The 21,480-nt window shown below is 38.7% G+C and overlaps 1 protein-coding gene across 3 annotated transcripts in view; it reads right to left on the bottom strand.

The window, feature by feature from the left end:
- The window catches only part of Atp7a (ATPase copper transporting alpha), a 104,398-nt gene that overhangs the window by 57,998 nt on the left and 24,920 nt on the right, over nt 1-21,480 (bottom strand). For all 3 annotated transcript variants that reach the window (XM_021187687.2, XM_029534148.1, XM_029534147.1), the window contains exon 2: nt 4,344-4,481. In XM_021187687.2, coding sequence (XP_021043346.1) covers nt 4,344-4,463 — 120 coding nt within the window. In that variant the 5' untranslated portion in view covers nt 4,464-4,481. The remainder of the gene's footprint in view (nt 1-4,343; nt 4,482-21,480) is intronic.

Below are 21,480 nucleotides of genomic sequence, written 5' to 3'. Positions count from 1 at the left end.
GGGAGGCAGAGGCAGGCAGATTTCTGAGTTCGAGGCCAGCCTGGTCTACAGAGTAAGTTCCAGGACAGCCAGGACTACACAGAGAAACCCTGTCTCGAAAAAACCAACCCCCCCCAAAAAAGATAGTAAGTGCATGCCTAGGTATTCACATGGATGCCTCTGGGAGGAAAACTTCAGGCAACACAGATCGCAAGACAGGAGGGAAGCTTAAGGACAACTGTCTGCTTAACCTTTGCTGATCGGAGTCAGGGCAGCAGGACAGTTTTCCACTAGGCAAATACTAACCTGAACTCACAGTTTGTTCCATCTGCTCTAACCAAGAGTAGGAAAGAGATGGAGAAAAAGTACCTACAGATTCCTATTTTAAAAAGAGAATCCAAACGCACGTGAATATTCTCACATGTCTCTTGAGTTGAGGAAATTCAAACAGAATCATGATGTGCCACTTAGTCAATGTTTCATAATCAAAATAAAGAGAACAAATCAGTCTATTCAAGATGCTGAGAAGAATCAGGAACAAGAATATTATATAGACAATAATGTATAAATCCTGTATTTCTCTGAGAAACCGAAACCATCTGACATCTCTGGTGATTAAGTAGTTAAGGATCTAGATGAAGCAGAGACCAAGTATATAATCTAGGGATACACAAAACTTCTAGATCCAATGTAATAGAGATATGTTCATAAAAAGAAATCTGGTGAATCCTCAATTTTAAACTATGTGCTAAATTGGGTGTATATTTGGACAAAGCTCCTTTTAAAATATTAACATCTGGAAGTTTCCACCTGTGATAGTGGCACCCGGGGGGGGGGGGAGGGGCTGAGGCAAGAGGATTGCCACAAGTATGAGGCCAGCTACAGCTATGCACTGTAGCCACAGAGTGAGATCCCATCTCAAAAACATCTGCTCTTAGTAGTATGTCTAAAAATGCAACGTTTGCATGTGGATCTCAACTGCTCACAGGAAAGCATTCTGGGATTGAAACAAGCTGATCAAAATCCAAAGTGGCATTTATGTTCTAACAGCATTATAATGAGCACTGCATAAAAGCAAAATTACAGAAAACCTCCAAAAATACAACAACCATCACTATGAGGTAATTTTTTAAACAGTGAAAACAAATATTAAGATGTCAGATGCACTGTACAAATGAGAACAAAATCCAGCAAGAATACTACATACTGGAATTAACTTATTAAGCTCCAGCAGTAAAAATAAACATGCTCAAGTCTAAACAATCTGTAGCTTAATAGTTAAGAAAACAGTTCTGTATATTATTGTTCTTATAATAGGAATCTTCAAACAGATTGTTTTTGAGCCAGAGTCTTGCTATGTGGCCCACTTTCAACTGGAACTTGCTATAAAGCCCAGGCAGCCTCATCTTAACTATTGTCCTGCCTCCTCCCAAGTACGCCCAGGAATCTTTAACACTCTGACAAGAAAGGGGCTCTTTGTTCATTTCCTTGACCTCTATGGATAAGCTGCAGGACAGCAGAGTATGGGTGTGTGGGAAAATAGTGAAATGAGATAAATTAATCTCAGTGCAGAGACTCTCAGAAGGCTACAAGAGATAGGAGTGAGGGTCTAAACGACGACAACAGGAACAATTGAACTGTCTCCATAGCTCCCCTGGTTTGGAGTCTTACCCCTATCAAACTCAGTTCCCAGCTCCCACATAAATATTCGGGTATGATATCATACACCCCTTATCCTAGTACTAAGGAGAAAGACACAAGAGACTCTCTGGGATGTGCTAGCTAGCAAACGTAGCCAACTGGTAAGCTTCAGGCTTCTAAGAGACCCTACCTAAAAAATCAAGTTGGAGAGCATTCAGGAAGACAGTGGCATGAAGACATCTAGCTTCCATGAGTACAGAGACACATACATTCATATATCACACATACAGAAATATGTGTGTTTAGTTCTTTTAAAAAAAATTAAGCTTGAAGCCAGACATTGTGACACACACCTCTAACCCCAGCATTTGTGAAACAGAGGCAGGAGAATCACTGCAAATTCCAGGCCAGACTAGGCTTCAGAGAGCCTGTCTCAAAACACGAGAGATAAAAAACAGAGGCTGGAGGGAGGACTCGGTGTTTAAGAGAACTGACTGCTATCCCAGAGGATACTAGTTCAAGTCCTGGCACCCACATGGCCCCTCACAACCATCTGTAACTCCAGTCCAAGAGAATCCAGTGGCCTTATCTGGCCTGAAAGGCACTGCATGTGCATGGTACACCCATATACAAAAAATAATAAAATAAAAATTTAAATAAAAAATAATAAAATAAAAATTTAAAGAAAAAAACAAACAACAGGCGTAGAAATGGCCATCAGCATAGAGATATACTAGTAATTATAATGCACTAGTCAGGGGCTCTGCCTTACTACATACAATAGACAGGAAGGTCTAGACTAACTCTGCAGCAGGATCACAACAGCTGACCAAATCCAACTTGTGACAATGTCACACAAACAAACAGCAAGGACTAGCCTAGATGTGGGGGTCTCTTGCACTAGTCTCTCTACTTCTGTATATCTGAAATACTTGTTAAATAAATTCTTAAATAAATTCATAAAATACTTCATTAAAGTATTCTTAGTCAGGCAAGATGGCTTATGTTTGTAATCCTAGTACTTGGAAGACTGGAAGTGGGAAAATCAAGAGTTCAAGGATAGCCTTGGATGCATATCAGATTCAAGGTCAGCCTGAGCTACCTAGACCATGTTTCAAACAAACAAACAAAACAATGAAAAATACTCTTAAGAAAACGTCAAGCAAATGGCAGGCAGAGTGGCCCCCATCTATACTCGTAGCACTCAGGAGGCTGAGACAGATAAGTCAAATTTTGAGGCTAGTTTAAGCTATATTATGAGCCCATGACAAGCCTGGCTACACGAATAGACCCTGCCCTGCTAGCTACCTCCAAAGTGAAATATAATACCCAAAAATAGAAAGGTCAGCCACAGGCGCCCCCCTACAGTGTTGGAAAGGCTTTTTAACAGCCTAAGCTTCAGCATTCTGAAAACTGAGGACAGAAGATTTATAGCTTGAGGTACAACTAGGCCCCAGACTGCCAGGCCAGCCTAGCACAATTTCATTTCAAAACCCCCAAAAGAAGTAAAAGTGAACAACCAGCTAGGCATACAGCTTAGTGATAGAGCTCTTGCTTACCATGTGCAAGGCCCTAAGTTCAAACTGCAATACTGCCGCCCAAAAGGCAAATGACCTGAACATTAATTGCAAGCACAGAGTAGTGAAAAAGCTGCTAATGCTCAAAGAATGTTAAAAAATAATGATGTATAATGTTCTATATATTTCATATCAACCGTATTCACAAAATGGCCACCATGCTATAAAAGATAAACTCCTAGCTCGTTCTCTGAGATTATATATTTTCATCTAGCATTAAGTTAAAAGTATATCTGGGGGCTGGTGAGATGGCTCAGCAGGTAAGAGCACCCGATTGCTCTTCCAAAGGTGCAGAGTTCAAATCCCAGCAACTACATGGTGGCTCACAACCATCCATAATGAGATCTGATGCCCTTTTCTGGAGTGTCTGAAGACAGCTACAGTGTACTTACATATAATAAATAAATAAATCTTTAAAAGAAAAAAAGTAAATCTGGTCATGGTCTATATACATAAAATTCTAGCCCTTGGGGGAGGTTGAGGCAGGAGGATCCTGAGCTCAAGACCATTTTGGGTTACATAACAAGACCCTTTACCAAATGAAAAGGTAGAAATTAGGAGGAACAAAAAGCACATATATATTAGCACACTGGAGTCCATATGTGAACAGTGTCCTTTTTCTTTGCTTTTTGGGGGTAGACTTGGACTGCTCATGCTATCCAGACTGGTCTATAGACTCCTGGACTCCTGCCTCAACAATGTCTGACTTTCCTTCCTTAAAACAGAATTAATCGGATTAGTAGTAGTAGTTGGAGCAGTAAGACTTATAAATGATAATAAGTATTTATGTAGATTATTTAATATTGGAGTTAACAGTGTAATAGCATTCTTTTTTGTCAAAGGTGTTGGTATGATTTCTTCAATTCCAGTATTATAAGTTATTCTTTTCTTTAAAGATTTATTTATTTGTTTGTTTGTTTAATGTATGTGGGTACACTGTAGCTGTTTTCAGACACACCAGAAGAGGGCATCAGATCCCATTACGATGGTTGTGAGCCACCATGCCATTGCTGGGAATTGAACTCAGGACCTCTGGAAGAACAGTCAGTGCTCTTCTTAACCACTAAGCCAACCTCCAGTCCTAGAAGCTATTCTTAACAGAATTCTTGTTGATGGCATCTTACTAATTTACAGAGAATAACTTACTTTAATGTGATGGACACCATTCACTTTCCCAATTTGCTGCTCAATGGTCCGGACACAGGAAATACATGTCATTCCCTCAACAGTGATAGTAATTGAATTTGCATCCACACTTGGTTCCATTTTGATGTCTTTACATTCCTGTTGGAGACAATAAAATCATTAATTTAACCATGGAAATAATCTTTACTTACCTTTTCCCACACACCTCCAATTGAAAATGTGCTAATAATAAAATATGCATTTGTTTATACTTGTTGAGGATAAAGTTTTAACCAACCTTTGATTAAATAAAGAAAGTAGATTCTATGGCTAAGCTAATAAAAAACATACAACACTCCAAATAATAAATTTCATTTGCCTTGGGACCAACAAAATAGCTCAGTGGGTAAGGGGATTTTGTGCCTGGTGATCTGAGTTCAAGACCCCAGAAACAACTCCCTACAATTGTTCTGACATCTACATGTAGGCACATGCATGTACACACACACACACACATACACACACTAAATAAGTAAGCAAAATATAAGAAACTTGCCCTTATAAACTACTTTCCTGATTATGAAACATATTATCCCAGGTAATATTCATAGAGTCCTACATAATTTCCCCTATCTGCCCACCTCAAACTGACCTCTCTGACCCTCAACCATTCACCACACATGCTATTCATGGCCTTTGGTTTTAGCTATTTTCTTGGTTTGGGGTGACTCTTTTAGAAATCTGCCTAGCTAATTTTCTGATCCCTTTTAAGTCTGTAACCTTTGTAATGAAGGCATATGTCAACACCATGCTTAAATGCCAACTTAAAGGCCTTCAACACAAACAGCCTGATTCTCCTTCCCTCTTTTTTTCTATAGAACTCCCCATCTTCTAACATGCAGCTCCAAACTTTGCTTATTGACTCTGCTCATTGCTTACCAAAGTTCTCTGTTATCTTATAATGCAGCAGTTCAGTTCTCAATCTGTGGATTGTGACCCTTTTGGGGGTCAAGTGACCCTTTTCAGGAGTCACCTAAGACCACTGGAAAACACAGGTATTTATATAACAATTTATAACAGTATCAAATTACAGTTGAAAAGTAGCAACAAAAATAATTTTACGGTTGGGGTCAGCATAACATGAACTGTATTAAAGGATTACAGCCTTAGGAAGAGTGCAGACCACTGCTGTAGTGTGTTTATAACACATTCACAGACTCTTCTCCCTTCGAGAGACAGACTTCAACTCCTTTCATGAGTGTGTCTTAGACTTGGTGATGCTGTCAATGAATAGATTATAATGCACATGACAAAATATAATTTCCAAGACTAGCTCACAAAAGGCATTGTGGACAACAGGTGTGGTGGTGCATCCTGTAATCTCAGGACTTGGGGAGGCTGTGGCAGGAGGATATCCTGGCCGGGAGGTGGTGGCACACGCCTTTAATCCCAGCACTCGAGAGGCAGAGGCAGGTGGATTTCTGTGTTCCAGGCCAGCCTGGTCTACAAAGTGAGTTCAAGGACAGCTAGGGCTACGCAGAGAAACCCTGTCTTGAAAAACAAAACAAACAAAACAAAAACAAAAAAATCCCGATCTACATAAAGAATTTAAGGCCAGGCACTGGAGAGAGAACTATTCAATCAAGAATACTGGCTACTCTTCCTGAAAGCCTGAATTTAACTTCCAGCATCCACAGCCATCTGTAATTCAAGTTTCAGGGGATCCAACACCTACTTCTGCCCTTCTTGAGCACCAGGCACACATGGTACACAGACATACATGCAGGCAAAACACCCATCCATATAAAATATTTTAAAAAATAGTTCAAGATCATAGTAACAATTAGATATAGTTCAAGATATAGTAACAATTAGAGTCAAATAAATAAGAGGGGAGGGAAGTGCGTGTTTGCTTATGTGTGCACATGTACACAGGAGAGGTCAGAGGACAACTTGTAGGAATTAGTTCTGTCTTTTCACCATATGGGTTCCAGGGGATCAAACTCAGCATGTAATATATGACCAGTATCTTTCATTTTGCTTGTTTTCAACTTTAATTCACATTGTAGCACATACCAATACACCATTGCTTTTACAGTTGAAAAAAATATCCATTTTGATGGACATTTGAGTCATTTCCATTTTGGGGTCTTATAAATCCTGAGATTATAAATGTTGGTATAAATTTTGATTTCCTTTACTTAATACTGAAGAGTGGGCATGTTGTATCATATAACTCTGATTAACTGTCTGAGGAACTGCCAGGGTATATTCCAAAGCAGCTGTCTCGCTGTGAATTCCCACCAACAGTATATGAGGATGCCAGTCTCTTTACCTCCTCAGAGACACTTGCTGCTAACTGCTCCTTATGGTATATGTGTAGAGTGGGCTTAGTTTCATTTATTTTTTTGAGAAATTTTTATTTTATGTTTTATTTTTTTTATTTTTAATCATCCTAAAAATTGAAATTATCCTGGCTCTGACTTCTCCCCTAGCCATTCTAATAGGTACGAAAAGATATCTCATGGTGGTTTTGATCCAGATTTCCTAATTACTAGTAATGTTAAGCATCTTTTCATGAGTTCAAACCACGAATCAAATCAATCTTTCAAGTTACTTCTTATTGAGTATTTTGTCACAGAAAGAAACTAAGACAGGCCCTTTAAATGTATGGGATTTACATACTAGGCAGATCAGAAGAAAATGTCTGAATATAAATGAAAACTACATTAATGAAGCTGGATTTCCCACTACATCTCAATTTAAGTATGGCAAAGAAACTATGAATGTATACATTTTTCTTTTGCTTTGTTTTTCAAAACTCTATTTCAATTGAACCTTACACACAAAACTTCAAAGGAATCCATCTCCCTTTTACTGCTAATACATATATATGGACTCATATACAAATCTAATTGACTTTGTAATACACATTATACCTACCTTTAAATTTTTAAATGTCTTTAAGTATAAAAGGACTAAGTATTGTAACCTTGCACTGCATTTAGTAAAATGGCTCAGGAAATAGCATATAAGCAATTTCATATGGTACAAAAAAAATGCAAGCTTTGGAAAATCACAATATCAAAGAGACAGGCCTGACATGCAGCTATTAATAATGCGTGACTCTGAGAAAAGCATTCAACGACACTGAGGGACTAATGTCTAGTTATTAAAATAGTTTAGTCATTCCCTAAACACGGACAGCAATGGCATTTCTACAAGAACAGCATCATGACTAGACCATCATTTCTGACACAAAACCCAACATGGACTCAGCCTAAAACCACTTCTTAAAGTTCATCACAGAAGCACAAACACTAGTTTTAAATTCCTGTAATATAAGGCCTCATGATTTGAAGGTTTCTGGATTCTTAATAAATTTTCATATAGTAAAAATTCAATTCTTTTTTTGGATACAGTTACATCCAGACAGATTTTTTTAAATCCTTATGACAATCAAAGAAATATAAACTAAAATGAATAATTGAGTATAATTTGTCAGGCAAAATTTACAGTCTGACCATACAAGGCACTGATATAGACTAATTCATCTGGCTAATATAAATTACAATTACAGACATTATGAGGTGGCTCACATCTGTAATCGCAGCACTTGAAAGGCAGAGATAGGAGGACTGCCCTAAGTTTGACCAATGTTGTCCACATATTGAGTTTTGGGACAATTAGAGCTATTAAGTGAGACCCTGTCAGAAAGAATAAAAAGGGGGTGGGGTATGAGAATGAGAATGAACAAAAACCTCACTGAAAGAGTCTTCCTAATAACTGACATTCCAGAAACAACCTAAATGTCCATGTCCGTCCATGGGTACAGAAAACATAGGTCTCTTATAATGACACAGCAGTTTAAAGTGAGTGAAGTAAAAAAGTGATTCTCAGTGGAAGTGGGACATAGAGGTGAGGGGGAGGATTACTGGCCTCTCAGTGAATACAGGCCAGGGACACTACCAAGCAACCTGTGATGGCGAAGCAAGTCCTTCATAGAAACTTATCTGGCCTCAAAGACCAACAGCACAAAGGCCGAAAAACTCTGCACTAGAGCCAGAGCAACAAGATAAAGCCAGGAAGCCCAGGATCGAGGGTGAGATACCTTAGAAGGACACAAAAATTAAAAAGATAAAACAACATTTTCTACTGTGTTTATGTGCATGCATCCTTAAGAAGACACAGAGGTTGGAAAGGGCAAAGGAGTAGAACAACGGGAAAGCAAAAGGGCAATTCAGCTACTGAGGTGCTCAACTTACGCTGCATAGTGAACACGCGCGCGCGCACACACACACACACACACACACACACGTATGCTGTAGACGATCCTCTCTTCCTACAGGCCTCTCATAATTTTTTTTTCAGTCAAGGTCTTGCTATGTATACCAGACTGACCTTGAATTCACTATGTAGCACAGGTTGGCCTCAAACTCACAGAAATATCCCCATCTTTGAGCCTCCCAAGTGCTGGAACTAGGAGCATGAAATACTCACAACTGGATTTTTTTTCCCCTTGAGATAGGGTCTTATTTGTCCCAGGCTGGCCTCAAATTCTCAGGTGGTCACAGTCTCCAAAGTAGGTTATAAGCACACAGTAGCATGCCTGACTCCTTAGTTTTGTTTTTTTTTTCTTGAGACACGGTCTTATTATCTAGCCTAGGCTGATGTAGCCTCAAACTCATGATCCTTCTGCCTCAGACTAACAATGATTTTTAAGATAAGGTCTCACTATGCAGCCCTGGCTGCCTGGAACTCCGAGCTCCTCCTGCTTCTGCCTCCCAAGTGCCAGGATTAGAGGTGTATGCCACTATGCCTGGCCCTATAATAATGTTTACAGACAAATAAAGGGGCCATTTTAGGAGAAAACAGTGAAAAAGACATAGGAAATATATGGAAATTAGGAGTTACAGACACGGAAACAATTTAGTGAGATTAACACTAAACTCAAACATAGAAATAGTCCAACTCACCCATATCTATAACATCAGAGCTTTATAAACATGCTTGCTTTGTTAAATTAAACAACAAAAAATACGTCTTCTATGACAGTGAGAGCTACACAAAGAAGCCCTGTCTCAAAAAAAAAACAAAAACCAACCAAGCAACCAACCACGATGTCTTTTTAGTTAAACAAATGAATACTTTCTAGTGATTCAAACAACACTGAATTAGTTCCCTCCAGCATAGCTACACAATATTTTCAAATTAACTTAAATTTTCCTACCCATTTGTTTTCACTGCAATATAAACAGACAGAAAAAGTACCAGCCACTGTTATTACATATCACACATCCCTTTCTTTTAAATTGTGTGAGCTTTCAACATGAAAATAAACCCTACTACTCAATCTGTTTTCAAAACAGTGAGTGCTAACTTTCTCTCATCAGACAACTGTTATTACAGAAGGACTAGGATTCCAGATTAAACAGGTTAAGTATGTAGGAGGTTTGTTTTAAAGCATAATTGTTCTTCTCATGGCTATTCCTACAAAATTAGGAGTCAATGCTAAAAGAGATATTAGTAAAGTCAAAACAGCACAGAACATTCAAATTAAGGAAAAGCCATTTGCTTTACTTGTCCTTTTTATGACTCTTACACTAGTCAGAGCATCTCTACAAAGTCAAATGCGAGCAATTACAGGTACCTCGGAGTCCTACCGTACTGCATAGCTGAAAACCTTCACATACATCTCTCAACAATCCTGCTTCATAATAATCAGGATGGTAAACTCCTTTAAAGTAAAGGAGCTAAGGCTCAGATGCAGTCACACTTACACAGCCAAGTCAGGAAGGGTTCCAGGGCTAATCACAGCATCGAAATGATTAACTTAATAGGGCAATGTTTGCAAAAGCCATAAAACAAAACCAAAGATGAAGCAATGTGGAAGAATTATTGCCCTGGAAAGGAAACAGATGGAGACAGGTTCCTGAGAAACTGATAAATATTCCTCGGGTCTCTCTGAACCTTTTTACACAAGCTAAACAACTACTGCCATGCCAGAAAGACCGTAAGAAAAGTGCAGGTTTGCACAGAGTGGGAAACTATTTTTGCTTTAGACAGGGCGGCTATCATGACCTCAAGAAAGTAGAAGGAAATTAAATTGACCTACTTGACATCATGAAATAATCACCCATTTTCCAACCCCTATTTTTAAGCTATGGCTTAAAAATGGACTTGGTGCAGCAGTCTTAGACTGTTGGAATGCACCCTACCATTGAAACAATCACCTGGTTCAAGCTTGCCAGACACAGCTTATGGGCAAATCAAGGACTTCCTGTAATTATATTTTTGCTGCTGTTTTTCAGTTCTGAGGACCTCGCCACTAATCAACCCAGTTATCCCCCAATACATCTTTCTTCATGAGAAAATATTTACTTTAAAATCCCAAATCACACATACAACAACAGTAAATATCTATGAAATTAAACACAGTCAAAATTTAACTATTCATATAAAGTTGAAAAAAAAAACCTATGTTTCATATTTGTTGGTTGGTTGGAAAGAAGGCAAAAAAAAAAAAACATAAAGAAACCAAGTGTGTCGATGCACACCTTTAACCCCACCTACTGGGAGGTAGGTGCAGATGGATCTCTGTGAGTTCAAGGCCAATCTGGTCTATACAGAGAATTTCAGACAAGTCAAGACTACACAATGAGCCTGTCTCAAAAACAAAACAAAACAAACTGACAAAGTTTCTGAGGTTGGAAATAACAACTATGACCACATACTTTAAGTATGTCATTAGTTTCATAAAAGATAGCACTACATGGATAATGATAATTGTTTTACCAAACCCAAAAATCTATTAACTTTTTTTGCTCAGGGATGACTGCAGAAAATTGCAATGGAAAGACTGCAAGGGCCAGAGGAACAGGAAGTTTGCTGGGTAATTGTGTCTCCTAGAAACGTCAGAGAAGCTATACCTATGAAATCTCACCAACACGGATGCCTAAACATGAGCTGAACGAGGATGATACCAAGAGACATGCCAGAATGGACAGGGGAAAGGTCTATATTCTACAAGTGAGCAATATCCCCAGCCTTAATAGTGTTAATTATTTAAAAGTCTTGGGCTGAAGAGATAATTCAACAGTTTAGAGCACTGGCTGTTCTGCCTAAGGACCTGGGTTCAATTCCCAGAATCCACATGGCAGCTCACAATCATCGGGAACTCCAATTCTAGAGGATCTGAAGCTTTTTTTCTGGCCGCCACAGGCACCAGACATACACGTGTGGTGTGTTTGTGTGTATGTATATGTGTGTGCCATATTCATACGAAGCACAGTGATGTTCACTTGTAATCCCATCACTGAGGAGGCAGAAATTTCTGATGCTCACTGTCCATCATCAGCAAGGCCCAGGTCCCAGTGAGGCACTGACTTACAACAAGGTGGAAAGAGCCTAAAGAAGAGCAACCAAAGTTGCAGTCTGACCTCCATATCTCACACATGACAGGGTGGCACAAATGGACATTTTAAAATGTGTATCCCAGGACTCAGGAGGCAGAGGCAGACTGAAAGACAGGACTCAGAGAGATCTCTCTGAGTTTGAAGCTAGCCTGGTGTACAGAGTGAGTTCCAGGACAGCCAGGGCTACACAGAGAAACCCTGTCTCAAAAATCCAAAACAAAACAAAACAGGCCAATGTCCTCACTAAAGAAGATATACACAGGGAAAATAAATATGTGAAAGGATGCTCTTTCCAGCATTCAGAAGGTTGAGGCAAGAGGATCCTGAGCATGAGGGTAATTCTATCTCCAGAACCAGACCCTGTCTCCAAAAGGGTTGGCTGCTTCCTTTATCTATGGACAAGGAAGAGGCTAAGAACAATATGAGGGCAGAAATCTTGGCACACACATACACACATGTGGAAGTCTGAGATATACTTTAGTTACCATCTATCAACTATCACTCTCAACCTTACTTTTTTATTGACTAGTTAGCCAGCAAGCTTCCAGGTCTCTGCATCCCAGAACTGAGGTTACAGGCACATGCCACCATGCCTGACTGGCATTTATGTCAGTTCTTGAGAGCAAAATTCAGATCTTTATGCTTCCACAGCAAGCATTATACTCACTGAGCCATAGCTCCAGCCCCTACAACTGCATAAAAAATAGAAATGCTTTCAGTTGAAAACTGAACATCAGGAGTCAGAATGAAGAAAAAAATTTCTAGAAAACACATGAAATTGAATGAATGAAAACCAACCTAATTGTGTACAGTCCTCATGTGAAAGCTAGCAGAAGAAGTTAACGTGCTATTTTGGAGATGGTAGGTTTGCGTGCTTTGTTTAGCCAAAAAAATGTTGACCAGTCAGGCCTTACAAAGAGGATAGACCAGGCTGCAGATTGGCATATTGAGAAGACTGAAGAATTCAGCAACCGGCTTGCCACACTTTTTAACAGCCAAGATGGAATCTGAAATTCAAAAAGGAATAAGAGGAAGAGGAGAAAGAAGAAACCAGAGTGGGGAATTGAAGCAAAGAGAAGGAAAACCAAAAGCTACAAGGGACATAACTTTGCCTTAGAGAGTTCGTGAGTTCTGTAGAGTGGTGTGCCAAAAAGATTTTCCTACTTAATACACATACAGTAGAAAATCAATTGTGCTTTGCATCCGTTTGGCTTTCTTGTCTGCTCTTGGCATGACTGCGTTTTTCTAAAATTGTGGGGTGGGATGTTGTGGATATATGGATGTAGGAGAGACTGATAGGTGTAGTGTTTATGTGGGTTGTACATGTATGCACATGCATGGAGAATAGAGACTGACATCCGGTGTCTTTCTCAATTTCTTTGTACTTTTTTTTTGTGACAGGATTTCTCATGGGACCGGATACTCAAAGATTCAGCTAGATAGGCTATCTGGCCAATGAGATCCAGGGATATACCTATTTCTGCCCCCATACCACTGAGATTACAAACACATGCTGCCTGGCTTTTCTATGTACAGAAAGCACTCCACCTAGCCATGCAGTGGTGGTGGCACATGACTTTAGTTCCAGTACTGGAGAGGCAGAGGCAGATCTCTGAATGTCAAGGCCAGTCTAGTCTGCACAGTGAGTTCCCGAAAAGCCAGGCCTACACAGAGAGCCTGTTTTGTTTTTTTTTTTTTTAAAAAAAAAACAAAGTAACAAACCAGAAAGTACTCCACCAACTGAGCCATCCCCTCAGCCCACAGGGCTGTGATTTTCACACGGGCTTTTGTGGGCTAGGGGTGTGGCTCGGTTAGCAGATGGTGCACTGGGTTCCATTCCTACGACTGCACAAACCAATTGGGCATGATGAAGCATGCCCTTAACTCCAGAACTAGGGAAGTGGAGGCAGGAAGATTAGAAGCCCAAGGTCATCCTCGAGTGAGTTTGAGAGAAGCCTGGACTATATGGCCCTCCCTTTAAAGAGAAATAGATAATGTTAACTTTTGTTTATAATGAATTAATCACAGATACAAAATTCCCAATTACTACTAACTTTATAATATTCCAGAAGAGGCACTGGCATTAGTCCCTAGAGAAAAAGTCCTTACCACTCTGTTCTTGGGGGTGGGACTTCATTCTGTCCATGGGTCACTGGGTCCTCAGGCTGACCCCCATTTATGTTGATTCTGTAAGCAATCTAATCACCTACTAAGAAATTCCTTCTCTGGCTAAGTGAGTCAGTCATAGTTTATGTTGCTGCAAACAAGAACCAAGCCTAATACGTGTGCAGTAAACAGCAGGTGGCCATTAAACAAGGATGTAGATCTCTACTTTCATGCAGGGAAAATATTCAGAACACTTTAAGTGAGAAAAGGCAAATTGCACCCTATTTGAAGTTCTCTTAAGCAAACTCCAGCAATTTAGTGAATGGCCTGGCTTCTAACAGTGAATGTTGAGGTTTCCACAGCATGCTTAATTTCTGGGGTCTGCTACTTAAATGCACACTCCACACTCCATCAGAATTGTCAGCACACTGAGAGTTGGGTTTGACCTTCAAGCTCTTTGTGCCTGCTGACCTTCTCATGATTGTAGGATAAAATTAAATATTATGTAAACTGATAAAATAAGAACGTAGAAGAGATTTGGTCTCCATATGAGAACAAAGGTGAACGCTTTAGAATCAATTACTAAAGGCAAATAGTAAAGCTACGACCTAAATAGCTGTATAAGATCAACTTTACAATCTGGAAGAACTCTGACATCTTAAATTTGCTTCCTTTTAGTACAGCAGTTCTCAGCCTCTATCACTAAAAATATTTATGTTATGATTTATAACAGTAGCAGAATTAGTTATGGAGTAGCAATGAAAATAATTTTATGAATGGGGGTCCCCACAACATGAGGAACTGTATTAAAGGGTCACAGTGTTAGGAAGGTTGAAAACCACTGTTTTAATATAACCAATTGAGAAACTAGCAATCAGGAATGAAACAATATCAGTATTGATTTTAGAAAAGAAAATGACGCATGCTGCAGGAGTGGCTCAGTGACTACTCTTCCAAAGGACCTGTCAGTCCGGCACACACAGAGGCTCATAAACTTCTATAACTCCAGTCCTAGGAGATCTGATACCCCTTCTGGCTTGTCGGAAAATACCAGGCACACACACATGGTACACAGATATGCATGTAGGCAAAACACATAAAACAAAATAAATAAAATAACATGATATAATAAAATAAAATATTTTTAAAAGAAAAATGAAGATTTTGAATGGATCCAAACACAAAGAAAAGACCTTGGCTCTGCATATAAATACTGTCAAATAAGTGAATGTATGTTTTAGTTTGTTGTTGTTTTTTTAATAACTAGGCTTAACCAGGCATTTTGGCCTATAATTTCTGCACTTGCAAGGTGAAAGCAGAAGGATCAAAAATCCAATGCCAGCCTCAGAGCAATATAGTATGTTTCAATCCTATGCTATATTATATTTCAAAAAAAGTTTTTAAAAAAATCTTGGGCTAGAGAGATGGCTTAGCAGTTAAGAACATTTACTACTGCTCTGGCAGAGGACCCTGGTTCAGTTTCCAGCACTTACATGATTGCTCAAAACCATCTGTTAACTCTAGGTCCAGGGAATCTGATGCTCTCTCCTCTTCTCTGAGGGCTCCTCATGCTCACACATGTGCACGTGCACACACACACTGCTCCACTGTATACACACACCACATTATCCATTTATCTGAGAAAACCAGTACCACTGAAAAGGTCCTCACCAGCTTAAGGTGTGACCTTGTTTGTTCTCTTTTACCCTCTTTGAGTTATTGCTCATTTTCTAAACCTGGCTGATGATCCTTCCTGTTGCATCTATAAGCAATCTAATACCTACCAATAAATTCCCTTTGGATTCAGTGAGTCAAGCCATTTGTACTCCTTCTACCTTTAAACTATTGTGAATAATGCTATGATGAATAGCTCTATATAAATATCTGTTCAAGTCTAAGTTTTTAATTTGTTTGGTGTGTGCCCAGAATGAGAACTGGTGAATCATGTGGTAACTGTGTTTAGTTGTTAAGGATTCCCCCATACTGTTTCTCCCATGACTAGGCATACTACACTTTACTAAAATGCACAAGAGTCTTAGCTTCTCCATTTCCTCATCAAGGGTTAATATATACTGGTTGTCAAGTAACATGCTATGGTTTTACATCTCAGAAATTTCAAAGAAAAATGGACAATCAAAACTAAAATATGGGCTGGACATGGTGGTACACAAAGAAACGCTGTGTTTAAACAAAGAACTAAAATCTGAATAAAACATAAAGGTATATACTTGATTAACAGCCATTTCCTTTCTTATATAATATAAATATATATGAATATAACTTCATTTGTTCAATGATGCTCAAATTTGTTCAAATCTCAATGTAGTTTTTATATTTTTTCTTAATTTCCACACTATGTACTAATCTGAATTTGTAACAAGAACTGGTTATAAGATATACTTATATACTCTATTTACTTATTTATTTTTGGCTTATTTGAAACAAGATCCCTCTATGTTGCTTGAGCTCACCTAGAATTTGTTATGTGGCCCCAAACTAGCCTGAAAATTGTAATCCTCCTGCCTCAGCATCCCCAGGGAGGTGTATACCACCACAGCACCATATTATAGTTTAAATATGAAATATAATAATAGTTTTGAATTCTAGTTCATGAATAATTAGTTTAAGAAGTTAGTACAGGGCTGGTGAGATGGCTCAGCGGGTAAGAGCACCCGACTGCTCTTCTGAATGTCCTGAGTTCAAATCCCAGCAACCACATGGTGGCTCACAACCATCCGTAAAGAGATTTGACTCCCTCTTCTGGAGTGTCTGAAGACAGCTACAGTGTACTTACATATAATAAATAAATAAATCTTTAAAAAAAAAGAAGTTGGTACAATAATTTAGAATGAGTTCAAAAGGATCAGGATAAAAAAGGCAAAAAACTGGTCATTAGTGAGTGGTCCAAGCTTTGTAAAGTACTTCCTTTCACAGTAGTGTAAGAAACTGAAATGTTGTGTATTTCCTTTCTATTAGTTCTTCAAAGGTCTAGCTCTTAGATTTCAACATATTTCTCTAAAATTTCTTCTAAAAGTCATACAAAAAGAATAGCAAATACAGTATTGTATTTTCAGCACTAGAAAATAGTAGCCAAGTAGTAATGATGTAACACCGACTGTGAGTACAGCAAAGTTAACAGGCTAGTTAAGATGATATGGACAATATCTAAAATCTACAATTAACTTATCATCCTTAGCAACCTATTATATCTGTTACAAACAGCAAATCACATACAAAGCCAAACCCATTAGAATAACAGCAGATTTATCAACAGAAACTAAAATCCAAGAGAACATGAGATAATATTCTTCAAGCTCAGAAAGAAAATTACTACCAAACCAAATTAGCATACCCAGCACCATTATCCTAATAAAAGAGAACTGAAACGCTTTCATGATTTCTAGCTGTGGTAGAGCATTCCTTTAATCCCAGCACTTGAGAAGCAAAAGGAGGGGAACCTCTGCGAGTTCAAGGCCAGCCCAGTGAACACAGAGTTCCGGGACAGCAAGGGATACATAGTGAGACCGTGTCTGTAAAAATAGTTTCCATGATAAACAAAGACAATTCAGAAGGTGCTTGAAAAGAAAGATTAAACACATGGAGACAGTCACAGGAAAAGGACAAAAACAACAAAACAACAGCAGGCAATCCACACCTTTCAACACTACCTCTGAGCTGTGATGGTCTCAACTTCCAGTCAAAAGACACAGACCAGTTAAGTGGTTAAAAATATAAGCAAAAATATGTATTGCCTCTAACAAATATCTCACTGGCAAAAACACACGCACAGCTTTAGGGTAAAAAGACTGAAAAAGATACTCCAAGAAAATAGACCTCAAACAGCTATACTAAATCTAACAAAGTAGACAGACCTCAATGAGATGGTCATGTGGTTTTTGTCTTGAGTTTGTTTATATAGTGGATTACTTATGATTTACTTTAAATTATGTATTTTGATTGACAGTAAAACTCAAGAGTTACACCTATATCTGTCTTTTCTGCCTCCTATGCCACCATGATACCTGTGATGGTTTGAAAGAGATGGCCGCAGTAGGCTTAGTCATCAGTGAATGGAACTGTTTGGGAAGGATTGAGCAGTGTGGCCTTGTTGGAGGAGGTGTGTCACTGGAAGTGGACTTTGAGGTTTGAAAAGCCCATATCAGTTTCTCACTTTCTCTTCCCGCTGCCTACAGGTCAGAATATAAAGCACTCAGCTTCGTCTCCAGCACCATGTCTACTACCTGCCTAGCACCATGATCCCTGCCATGATGATAATGGATTAACCTGTTGAAACTGTAAGCAAGCACCCAATTAAATGCTTTCTCCTATATGTTGGGTCACGGTGTCTTCTCACAGCAACAGAACAGTAACTAAGTACCTATGAAAAAGCTTTTAGAATGGAAGGACCAAAATTAGATCTGAATTTCACTCTTGACTACACCTATCCTGTAGAACACAAAATTAAATAATGTACGGTGAATTTCTTTTTTTTTTTTTTTTTTTTTTGGTGAATTTCAAACACTTCCTCCAAGAGAGAATCAGTGGATGAAAGAGCTGGGAATCAGGGTGAAGGGGCTGAAACTACCTAAAGGAATACAGGCAAAATCACTGTAACATCTAAGATGCCTTTTTCCATGGAAATATCTTACAAAAAATTTTAAAAAAAGATTTATTTATTTTTATTGTATATGGGTAGATGTTGATCTGCATGCATCACCTGCTGCCTGTAGTGGTCAGAACAGGTGGACCAGAACTGGATCTCCCGGAAATGGAGTTGTGATAGTTGTGATCCATCACGTAGGTACTTGGAACCAAATCTAGGTCCTCTGCAAGAGCAGCAAGTGCTCTTATCTGCTGAGTCATTTCTCAAGGCTCCCAAAAACATACAAAGCTATAGGCTATGTGATTGGTTATAAGTAGTGGCTAATGACAAAAAGTACAAATTATGTTACTTCCTAATTAACTGGCCTGAAAATAAAGCTTAAAATTAATTTATCTGGAATATTTTATTTGAATTCATAAATGAAGTTTAGAAACAAAAAATTAAAAATATAAAGCTTATTACTAAAATTCTGTAAGAAATCCAATCTACAACTTCAGAAATACAATATAGATTTTAAAATAGGTCTTTAATTTTTCATTACATTTTGTGTGTGTTTGTGTGTGTATGTGTGTGTGTGTGTGTGTGTGTGTGTGTGTGTGTGTGTAGTCAGAGGACAGCTTGCAGGAGTCTTTTCACTCCTTCTATCATATGGGTCCCAAGGATCATAATCAGGTCAACAGGATAGGTGGCCCCTTTAACCTACTAAGCCATTTCATTGGCCTCTTAATACAGGTGTCTAATAAAGGCAACAGGTAAACCTCTTATCTGAAGACAATGTTACACTAAGACCACCTAAGAAAAAAGAACTTAGCCAGCTTTTGATGTTTCCATCAGTGACAGCATATCCTAGAAAATTTCAACTCAACTCATTATTTCTCTGTTGACATACTGAGGTAATTTGGCAAATTACACTTATGCTACCACTTAGCTCTATAATTCTGGGCAATTAGATATATTGGCCTACAGGGACTCTGGCCTACAAACACAGCATAAAGAGTTGTCATGCCAGATTGACATTAAACACTAGGCAACTAAATGTGTTATCTAAAATATAGGTTAAGAAAATTTTAAGAAGTCAAAAATAATTAGCCTACATTAGCCTACTATCAGGAATGGCGTGAGCTGAAGAGTTGGCTCAGCAGTTAAGAGTACTGACTGCTATTGCAGAGGATACAGGTTCAATTTCCAGCACTCACATGGTGTCTTGTGACCATCTCTGTAACTCTAGTTCCAGGGGAATCCAAAGCCTTCTTTTTGGCACCATCTTTGAGAGTACCAGACATGCACATAGTGTACATACATATAAAATAATAAATAAATCTATAAAGGGAATAACATAATTGTCACAAAGTTAACCATTCTCATTAATAGATTTGACCAGGAGCCTATTTAGCCAGATGATAAGAAAATCACTGTAAAAATGAGCCAGTTGACTGATTAGCCAACACATGCTGAACTCTACCAGATGTGATTTCTTCATATGCACCTCAGAAGATGGTTGATCCATACATCATTCCAGGAATGTGCAAGACAAGAGGCACAGATGATCACACCCCTTCCTCTAAAGCATTTACGCTATTTCTTGCTAAACACTTCTAGTGTATGCTGTCATTTTCAACCTGATTTCTTGACATACATTTGGCTATTAAATGAAAAAATAATCAAATTATTTAAAAATGAAAATGTGGAATGCCAGGTAGAATGAGACACACCTGCTGCAATACCAATAGGCAAGGAGAAGACAGGAGAATCACAATTTCAAGGTTAATGTTGGCTGCATAATGACTTTTTTCAAAAATGAAATATATAATACAAACTATAAAACAATGACATCGAGTTAGTCACTGTTCTATTGCTATGAAGAGACACCATGACGAAGACAAGTCTTACAAAAGAAAGCATTTAATTGGGGACCTGCTTGCCCATTGGGGAAGGCTAGCCCATTATCATCATAGCAGGAATCATGGTGGCAAACCAGGCTAGTTTGAACAGTAACTGAGAACTCCATCCTGATCCACAAGCAGAGGGAAGGAGTGGGGGTGGGGTGGAAATTGGACCTGGTGGGGGCTTTTGAAACCTCAAGGGCTCTAACTCCCTCTAACAAGGCCACATAGCCTAATCTTCAGTGTCACTTACTGATGACTGAGCATTCAAATACATGAACCTATAGGGGCCATTCTTATTCAAACCACCACAGATAGCATGTTTCTTTGCTTATTGCCTTTGCAAGAAATTAAAAGTTTAATGTGTCTAACACTAATATGTTCTAAGACATAAAAAAAATATTTTATCATACTGTTAACTGAAATTATAAATCACTGTGGCTTTTCTGACAGGCAATTCTCTAAGACAAAGATAAATACATACATGACTCAGCAATTGTACTGAAATGAATCTAACATACAAAACTACTTCCACAGATGTATAAAAACAATATGAATGGCACATTTAAGATAGTTAAAACCTGGAAAGTAGCTACACATGGTAGCTTACGCTTGTAACTCCAGCCATGAAGCTCTCAACTTCAACTCACTCTGGACTATGTAGGAAGATCCTGTCTCAAGAGACCCTGGGGCTCGTTGAATGTTGATCTTTAAACACACACATACACAGAGAGAGAAGGGGGGAGAGGAAGAGACAGGGAAAGGAGAACATGAGAGCACACGTGATGTGTGGTAGCACATACCTTTAATCCCAGCACTCAAGAGGCAGAGACAGGCAGAGCCCTATGAATTCAAAGGCAGACTGATCTACATAGTGAGTTCAGGCCAGCATAGGTGACATAGTGAGATCCTGGCTCAAAACAATAACAAAAACAAACAAAAAGTTGATGTAGTCATACTAAAAAGTACTACATAGTAGTAAAATACAATGATTTATATCTCCTTCATAGTGATAGAGAAGCAGATTTGTGCAATGAAGAGTCTAGAAGAAAATAAGCTATAATAGTTGTTATTCTATGTGTTGGTCAGTGTTTTGTCAACTTGACACAAGATGGGACAAACTGGCTCAATAAGATTGGCGTGTAGGCTAG

Source organism: Mus pahari, chromosome X (genome assembly GCF_900095145.1).
Source record: "Mus pahari chromosome X, PAHARI_EIJ_v1.1, whole genome shotgun sequence".
NCBI lineage: Eukaryota > Metazoa > Chordata > Mammalia > Rodentia > Muridae > Mus > Mus pahari.
Note: the sequence above shows the minus strand (reverse complement) of the source record. Positions and strands in the feature narration are given on the sequence as shown.